The sequence below is a fragment of the Pelodiscus sinensis genome, chromosome 10 (assembly GCF_052426305.1).
Source record: "Pelodiscus sinensis isolate ZL-2025 chromosome 10, ASM5242630v1, whole genome shotgun sequence".
Taxonomy (NCBI): Eukaryota; Metazoa; Chordata; order Testudines; family Trionychidae; genus Pelodiscus; species Pelodiscus sinensis.
In genome coordinates, this window is record NC_143061.1 from 54,119,556 (window position 1) to 54,129,019 (window position 9,464).

At 43.5% G+C, this 9,464-nt stretch overlaps 1 protein-coding gene across 1 annotated transcript; it reads right to left on the reverse strand.

Annotated features, from left to right (window-relative positions):
- Positions 1-294: 294 nt before the first annotated feature.
- On the reverse strand, positions 295-5,055 carry LOC149523882 (alpha-1,4-N-acetylglucosaminyltransferase-like). Its single transcript, XM_089781005.1, has 2 exons — positions 4,645-5,055; positions 295-1,057 (listed from the first exon to the last, which is right to left on the reverse strand). The coding sequence occupies exons 1-2, from the start codon at positions 5,053-5,055 to the stop codon at positions 446-448; spliced, it is 1,023 nt and encodes a 340-aa protein (XP_089637131.1). The 3' UTR covers positions 295-445.
- Between the last annotated feature and the right edge of the window lie 4,409 nt (positions 5,056-9,464).

Sequence of the window (9,464 nt, forward strand, 5' to 3'; positions counted from 1 at the left end):
TTTTAGGGGGAAAATTTCCCAAATGATCTTTCCCCTGATTTCTTTATCAACATTTGGGTGGTGGCAGCAGAAGTTTTATTCCCAAGATCTAGGTTTTTAAGATTTTGGGGGAAGTTTTATACCAAAGCCTGGTAGATAAGGCTTTGGGGTACACTTGCTGGCCCTCACTTCTGCATTTATCATGCCAGAGTGGGGAAGGAGCCATGACAATACTTATCAAGTCATCACGAATGGTATTTACACCCCCGGCTTCCCAGTCATTTCATTAGGGCCTGGGGAACCTTGGGAGAAGAGGTGGATTCTCAGAGGTTCTCTCTTACAAAGTCACCTGCAGAGAGAAAATGGCCGAGAGTCACTGGCTAAGAGGAGATACGCGTTGTGCACAGTTGATTCAGTCACAGCACTGTCAAAGGACGGAAGGGTCGCTTCATTCTCCTAGATGCCGTCATACAGTCTTGTTTTGTTGCAGATGACCACTGCCTTCTGGGCCTTGAATAAGGGTTTTATATGTGGTGGGGCAGTATGTTTTGTACAGATTTTCCGCTAACGTGTTACTTCCTGCAATTGCAGTTTTGCGTTGGCTATTCATGTAGTTCCACAGGTGCAGAGCATAGGAGTCATTGAAGTCGGGGCGTTTCTTCCAGACTTCATAGTACAGCCTCCATGCCGAGAAGGGGATGGGGTAGAATCGCTGAGGATGCAGGAAGGAAATGTTCTGACAGCTTATATCCTCCACTTTATGGAAATTGGTCAAGTTGCACAATGCCTTGAGATTTCTTGTCATTAAACTGGGGCCTTGGTAGCCCCAAATGTGTCCTTTGTAATTTCGAACAAAATCCTCCATGCAATCCCAAATGAACCCGTGATGGCGAGGAAAGCCAAAAATCCCATTGCTGGAGAACTGCGAAGCCTGAGCCGCCAAGAAGTTTGCTACTGGAATAGGCCTGATGGAGATGACATCAGTGTCCAAGTAGATCCCACCGTATTTCCAGATGAGTGCAAGCCGGCTAGCATCAGAACTGACATGAACCCAGTACCTTTCCTGGGCTGGATTTACCTGCAGAGGTGGAAAGGAATCACACAGATGTAATTGACTCCACTTCGAAACATCTCAACACCTGCTCCCGTTAGCTATGTCCTGTACAAAACTCTCAGCCGTGTGTGTCCTAACTGTAATCCCTTTGTCCATTAATGGACGTTTTTCTTGTTCAGCTATGAAACTTTGCTAGGAAAAGGTAAGAGCAGATGTAGCTTTTGTTCGATGTGATTTTGTCTATCTTGACTAACAGCCATTGATGGACTTATCCTCCATGCATTTCTCTAGTTCTTTTATGAACCCTGTTAAAGTCCTGGCCTTCACAATATCTTCTGGCAAGGAGTTCCAATCTCCTCTTGTTTCTGGAGCTTGTCCCCAGACATTTTCGTTGCTGTCAGACACCTTTAACAAGCACTGAACTCATGTTTCCGCAACAGCATATGCTTGTTTTAAAAAATTTTTTAATATACACATTTTTATCAATATATTTTCTTTTGGAAAATATGGTGGCCATGCTCCCCGTGCTTTATGAAAATGGGCTGACGAATATGACTATGCATGATTTGCAGAGCTTTTAAACAAATAATCTCAGATAACATAAATTTTAATGTCACAATCTGCTTAATGCGTATATCTTATTTTTGTGTGTGTTTCATTGTAGTATGTGCTTTTAGAACTACCGTATTTTAGCAAATATAACAGGCGGGTTATATTAGTTTTTACAAACCCCGCAGACACCCCCGTGGGGTATACTCGAGTGCGGGGTATACAAAACTTTCTTTACTCACCTGGGGGAGAGTGCAGCTGTGCAGGAACCGGGCGGTGAGTGTTTCTCCCATCAGGAGGCTTGGCCTCCGAAAGCTACCAGGAAGGTGAGTGCTCCCTTGCCTGGATCAGGCTCACAGGCAGGCATCACGGGACACAGTGCCAGGCAGGCCGTGCTGCACGTGCCTTGGAGAATGCCTTCCCCTCTCCCCCCCACTCTGAGAGCCCCTCCCGGCTGAACCTTTGCTGGGCTGGGGTTGAGAGCTGCAACCAGCTTTGTCCCTGCAGAGAGCCGGGGCCGGATTGAACAGTCCATGGCTGAACAACGTGGGGAAACTTACAAGCCCAATAATTTTTTCCCGGAGTGGCTCTCCCAGAAGGGGAGGCGAGGGACAAAGTCTGCCCGGGAGCCCGGCTCACTCACTGGGAACGCTCTGGAGCCGGGGCAGAGGCATCCACAGCAGAGGCTCAAGGTGGGAGGCTCCCAGCCTGGGCTGACAAAGGGAAGGAGCCCGGAGCCCTGTCCCGGACAACGGGTGGCCCGCGCTGCAGATCGCTGCAAACCGCCCGCGCCCCCTGGCAACCTGCTTGCAATCTCCCCTGTGCCCCCTTGCAAACCCTCCTTTGAGCCTGCTTGCCACACCTCGGAGCAGTTGTGGGCACAGGGTTCAGCGGCCAGCAGCAGCAGCGGGAGGCTGCAGGTGGCTACGGTGCACAGGAGTGGGGCAGGCAGGAATATATCTGCACCCGAATAAACCCCACCTCCCTCCCCCATGGGCCATACTCATGCACGGGGTATATAGGGATTTCTAAAGTCAAACGGGAAAAATTGCGGGGTATATTCGCGTGCAGGGTATATTCGCGAAAATACAGTATATAGTGTGGATCTATTGATGATTTGAAATGTGCTAAAGAAACTTAATGGCTCGGTGATCAAGTCAATGATCTGTGAATGGTTCTGTTTTTCCTGTAAGCCTGGATTGTGGTTGGTCATGCCTGGGTCTGTGGCTAGACCACCTTATGTGGAAACCCATTTTGGATCTTGTACTTTTCCACTGGTGGTGAGAAAAGATTGAATTGAGCACAAAGAATTCCCACCTTTGGCAAAAGGTTTAGAAGGGAGGGGGAATCAAACAATAGGGGCAATTACCAGATGTCAGGAGATTCCACCTTACTCCACGACTTACCACCTAGGATGCCTGCTGGAAATATCTAAGACTGAAAAGGAGGAAAGATCAGGGCCAAGGTAGAGATGTTTAGAGTTTAGGGTAAGTATTTGCATTCATCAAGTTTCTTAGGGTACATCTAAGAGCGTACTTCTTAGACTACAAGCCTCTTTCAATAGTGGCTTTTTTGAAAGAGACGTTCAAAAAAGACTCTTTCGAAAGAGAGCGTCCAGACTAAGGCCGTGTCTAGACTACAGGGTTTTTTTTCGAAAAAAGGAGCCTTTTTTCGAAAAAACTTCACCTGCTTCTAGACTACAGCCGTGTTCTTTTGAAATTAAATTGGAAGAACGCGGCTTTTCTTTCGACGATGGTACTCCTCATTTCACGAGGAAGAACGCTTTTTTTTTTGAAAATGCTCTTTCGAAAAAAGGTGTTCTTGAATGCAAACAGTGCTTTTTCGAAAGAGAGCATCCATACTACCTGGGTGCTCTCTTTCGAAAAAGCTGCTTGCTTTTTCGAAAGCACTGCTTGCAGTCTAGACGCTCTTTTTCGAAAGAGGCTTGCAATCTAGACGTAGCCTAAAAGAAGATTTTTCAAAAAAGCGGTTTGCTTTTTCGAAAGAGAATCTACATGCTCTTTTTCAAAAAAGCCCTGTTTTCATTCAATAGCGCCTTTTTTCAAAAGATGACTTTAAAAAAAAGGCGTTATTCCTCAGAAAATGAAGTTTACTGCAGTCGACAAAACTGCCGTGTTCTTTTGATTTACTTTTGAAAGAACGTGGCTGTAGTCTAGATGCAGGTGAAGTTTTTTTGAAAAAAAGCTACTTATTTCGAAAAAAACCCTGTAGTCTAGACACACCTTGAAGTAGATTAGGATTAGCTGGTGTTTTTAGTTACTTTAACTTAGTAACTTACTTTGATCTGACTTTTATCACTTACAACCACTTAAGTCTTACTTTTTATTACTTAGTAAAACTCTTTTGTTTATTATCAAGCCCAGTATAAATAATTGTTACCGGGGTGGGGGAAGCAACCATTGTGCATCTCTCTCTCATAGCTAAAAAGAACTTACTTTATGAGCTTTCTCCGTGTAAAACCTTTACTTGGACTAAGATGGATTTTTATTAGGGATTTTGGTTTCTTTTGCAGGTTGGTTTCCTGGGTGCTGAGCCCTTATAGTTTAGCCCTCCTCACGCTGAACTGGTTCTGCATTTGTGTTACTCTGCAGGGGGACAGTTGCCCCAACTTTATGCCTCTGGGGGAGACCAGAACTTCTGATCCAGCAGGACAGGAAGGTGAGGAATCCCAGAGGGCAGGTTGGAGGACATCAGTGGCTTGATCAGCACACAGGGAGAAAACCCCAAGTGGACTTCTGTGATCCAACTTGTCACAACGGTGATTAACCATTTTCATAAAATAAGGTGATCAAAATCATTTGAAATGTTCCATTTGCCATAAATCCTGCCAGGAAATAGAAAAGATCCATAACAATTTCAATCAATATTTTGACTGTGCATAGCAAACAGTCACGAAAAAGGAATCCACGCTGGGTGCAACGAAATGACAACAGCTTCAAAACTTGAAAAAAAGGTGCCAAAACACCACTTATTTTCAACCACCTCTACTTCAAATATTGTTCAAAAATATCCTGCCTCCCACTCCATATATTTCCTCTCACCTTACGGTACCATGGGAGCAGAGGTGTCTCCTCAAACAAAGTTTCCATCTGGAAAGGACGGATGAAGACATTCTCCATCGCAGATAGAAGAGCGAAGGCCACGGAAGTGGAATTTGAATCCCACTTTGTGTTATTTTTCAGCCCTTTCATGAAGAAACGAATGGGTCTGTCGGGATAGATTCTGGCAGCAGATTCCACAGAACATGAAACCAAGGGAGGAGGCTCCAGGCGGTCTGTGGTCTCCACAAAGAAGATGCTTCTGCTCTGGCTCAAATCCTCCTCTTGCATTGGGAGTGGCTCAGGAGTGGGCTCGCATGAGAAGATGCAGCCAGGCGGCCGGGAAAGTTTATAAACAATGGAAAAGACAAAGACAGAAAGGATCCAGAGCATGAATTTGATCTTCTTTAGCATTGCTGCTTTTCCTTGGACCGATGAGCCATAATAAAAACAAACAAAGTCAGTATCAGCAGTTTACTGTTTATCACTGGGAGACAAATACGACAGGAGAGGATTTCTAATGTTATTTTTACCTTGGATTATTTCTTATGCAATTGACAGCTTGTCACAATACTGGGGAATCAAGAGTTAAACCAAATCACAGACCTGAGTTGGCATCAGCCTCTTTGAATCTGGCAGTGGTTTATGAAAAAGGCTTGTCATGCTAAAGGAGATTAGAGAGGATATGGGCTGGTGGGGATTCTACCACTGAAGGTGCGAGCAGCTTTCTGAGCAGTATCCTTCCTGTCTCAGCAATCAATCTATTGACTTTAATCTTTATCTCCTTGGCTGTGTCTAAACTTGCCAGCTGTCTACACTGGCCACTTGAATTTGCGCAAGAGCACTGACGTTCTAATGTAAGAATTCAGTGCTTCTTGCGCAAATACTTTGACGCTCCAGCTCGGGGATAAGCCCTCTTGGGCAAGAATACTTGCTCAAGAGGGCCAGTGTAGACAGGCACCTTAATTTTTTGTGCAAGAAAGCCTGATGGCTAAAATGGCCATCAGAGCTTTCTTGCGCAAAAGCGCGTCTATACTGGGCATGGATGCTTTTGCGCAAAAGCACTTTTTGCGCAAAAGCATCTGTGCCAATCTAGATGCTCTTTTGCAGAAATACTTTTAACAGAAAAACTTTTCCATTAAAAGTATTTCCGCAAAATCATGCCAGTCTAGATGCAGCCCTTAGGTTTAAGTACCCATTCTCCAAATACTTAATGACGCCTTGTTTCCCACCTCCGACCCCTTCCTTTTTCCTTTCTCTTCCCCTCCCCTATTTATTTCCAGTTTTCATATCCCCTACTCATAACTCCGGTCATCTGAAGAAGTGTGCTGTGCCCATGAAAGCACCTGGTGACATCTACATGTTTTGTTAGTCTATAAACTGCTACCAGACCATTTGTTGTTTTTTAATACTAATAGGGGATTTCAATTACCCCCATATTGACTGGGTACATGTCACCTCAGGATGAAATGCAGAGACAAAATTTCTCAATACCTTAAATTACTGCTTCTTGGAGCAGCTGGTACAGGAACCCACAAGGGACGAGGCAATTCTCAATTTATTCCTGAGCGGCGTGCAGGATCTGGTCCAAGAGGTAACTGTAACAGGACCGTTGGGAAATAGTGACCATAATATAATAACACTTAACATTCCTGTGGTGAGAAGAACACCTCTGCAGCCCAGCACTGTGGCATTTAATTTCAGAAAGAGAAACTAAGCAAAAAAAATGAGGAGGTTAGTTAAACAGAAATTAAAAGGTAGAATGACTAAAGTAAAATCCCTGCAAGCTGCATGGACACTTTTCAAAGAGCCACTGTGGCTTAACAACCATGTAAAAGAAGCAATGGGAGAGAAAAAGGCCTCTTTTAAAAAGTGGAAGTCAAAGCCTAGTGAGGAAAACAGAAAGATACATAAACACTGTCAAATTAAATGTAAAAATGTAATTAGAAAAGCCAAAAAGGAGTGTGAAGAGCACCTAGCCAAAAACTCTACAGGTAACAACAAAATGTTTTTTAAGTACATCAGAAGCAGGAAGCCTGCTAAACAACCAGTGGGGCCCCTAGACGATCGAGATACAAAAGCAGCACTTAAAGACGATAAAGTCATTGCGGAGAAACTAACTGAATTCTTTGTTTCAGTCTTCATGGCTGAGGATGTTAGGGAGATTCCCAAACCCGACCCATCTTTGGAGGAGAGAAATCTGAGGAATTGTCACAGATTGAAGTGTCATTAATGGAGGTTTTGGAATGAATTGATAAACGTAACAGTAACAAGTCACCGAGACTGGATGGCATTCACCCAAGAGTTCTGAAAGAACTCACATGTGAAATTGCAGAACTATTGACTATGGTTTGTAACCTAGCCTTTAAATCAGCTTCAGTATCCAATGACTGGAAGATTGCTAATGCAACGCCAATATTTAAAAAGGGCTCTAGAGGCAATCCCGGCAATTACAGAGCATTAAGTCTAATATCAGTACTGGGCAAATTAATTGAAACAATAGTAAAGAATAAAATTGTCAGAATAGAAGAACATAATAGAAGAACATAATTTGTTGGGCAAAAGTCCACATGGTTTCTGTAAAGGGAAATCATGTTTTACTAATCTATTACAGTTCTTATAAGGGGTCAACAAACATGTGGACAAGGGGGATCCAGTGGATACAGTGTACTTAGATTTCCAGAAAGCCTTTGATAAAGTCCCTCACCAACGGCTCTTACGTAAATTAAGATGTCATGGGATAAGAGGGAAGATCCTTTAATGGATTCAGAACATGGTTAAAAGAGAGGAAACAAAGGGTGGGAATAAATGGTAAATTTTCAGAATGGAGAGGGGTAACTAGTGGTGCTCCTCTAGGTCAGTCCTAGGATCAATCCTATTCAATTTATTCATAAATGACCTGGAGAAAGGGGTAAACAGTGAGGTGGCAAAGTCTGTAGCCGATACTAAAGTGCTCAAGATCGTTAAGACCAAAACAGATTGTGAAGATCTTCAGAAAGATCTCACAAAACTAAGTGATTGGGCAACAAAATGGCAAATAAAATTTAATGTGGATAAATGTAAAGTAATGCACATTGGAAAAAATAACCCCAACTTACATACAATATGATGGGGACAAAATGAGCTACAACTAATAAGTAAAGAGATCTTGGAGTCATCGTGGATAGTTCTCTGAAGACATCTACGCAATATGCAGAGACAAACAAAAAAGCAAACAAAATGTTAGGAATCATTAAAAAAGGGATAGAGAATAAGACGGAGAATATCTTATTGCCCTTATTTAAATCCATGGTACGCCCACATCTTGAATACTGTATACAGATGTGGTCTCCTCATTTCAAAAAAGATATACTGGCATTAGAAAGGTTCAGAGAAGGGTAACTTTAGGGGTTTGGAATGGGTGCCATAGGAGGAGAGACTAAGAGGGGATATGTTAGAGATCTATAAAATCATGAGTGGTGTGGAGAGGGTGAATAAAGAAAAGTTATTTACTTGTTCCCATAATGAAATTAACGGGCAGCAGTTTAAAACAAATAAAAGGAAGTTCTTCACACAGCGCATAGTCAATCTCATAGGAACTCCTTGCCTGAGGAGGTTATGAAGGCTAGCATTATAACAGGCTTTAAAAGAGAAGTAGATAAATTCATGGGGGTTAAGTCCATTATTGGCTATTAGCCAGGATGGGTAAGGAATGGTGTCCCCAGCCTCTGTTTGTCAGAGGGTGGAGATGGATGGCAGGAGAAAGATCGCTTGATCATTACTTGTTCGATTCACTCCCTCTGGAACACCTGGCATTGGCCACTGTCGGCAGACAGGATACTGGGCTGGATGAATCTTTGGTCTGACCCAGTACGGCCGTTCTTATGTTCTTCTTATGTTCTTATGGATTAAAGCCCTGATGGAGAAGAGTCCACATGGCTTTTTGGAAAAGGAAATCACGACTCACCAATCTACTAGAATTCTTTGTGCGGGTCAACAAGCACGTGGACAAGGATGTTCCAATTGATAGTGTGGACTTGGGCTTTCAGGAAGCCTGTGACAAGACCCAAAGGTTCTTTAAAAATGATGGATTGTGTGATAATAGGGAAGATCCTCCAATGGACTGGTACCTGGTTAAAAGACAGGGAACAAAGGGTAGGAATAAATGGGCAGTTTTCACATTGTAGAGAGAAATATCTGTAATCACGAGAAGCAAATACTAGTGTCCCCATGAGGAGTGAGTACGGAGACACAGGCTGATCAACATATTTATAAGCGATGAGAGGGCAAAGTTTGCAGATGATACAAAATCAATAGATGATAAAAAATCACAGTTGTAACCTGACTGTGAATTGTTACAAAGGGATCTCACAACTTTGGGTAACGGGGCAAGAAAATGTCAGATGGAAGTCAGTGGTGACAAATGCAAAGCAATGCACATTGTCACGCATAATCCCAGCTATACATACAATGTGGTGAGAGCTAAATAAGCTATTACCGCTCAAGAAAGTTCTTGGAGTCATTGTGGAGATTTCCCTCCAAACTTCTGCTCAGTGCATAGGTGCAGTCTCTAAAAGCTAACAGACTGCCAGGGAGCATTAGGAAAAGGACAGATAATCAGGCATCAGATAGCATAATGCCACTGTGTTAATCTATGATATCCCCTATGCCCACACCTTGAATATTGCAGGCAGTTCTGTGTGCGCCAACAACCTGTGGAGTTCATTGCCCGGGATGTGCACAGGCCAGAAGCAGAGCTGGGCTCACAAAAAAATTAGGTCGGTTCCGGGAGGGCAGGTTCCTCACTGGCTGTTGGCCAGGAGGGTCCGGAGGGGAGCCCTGTG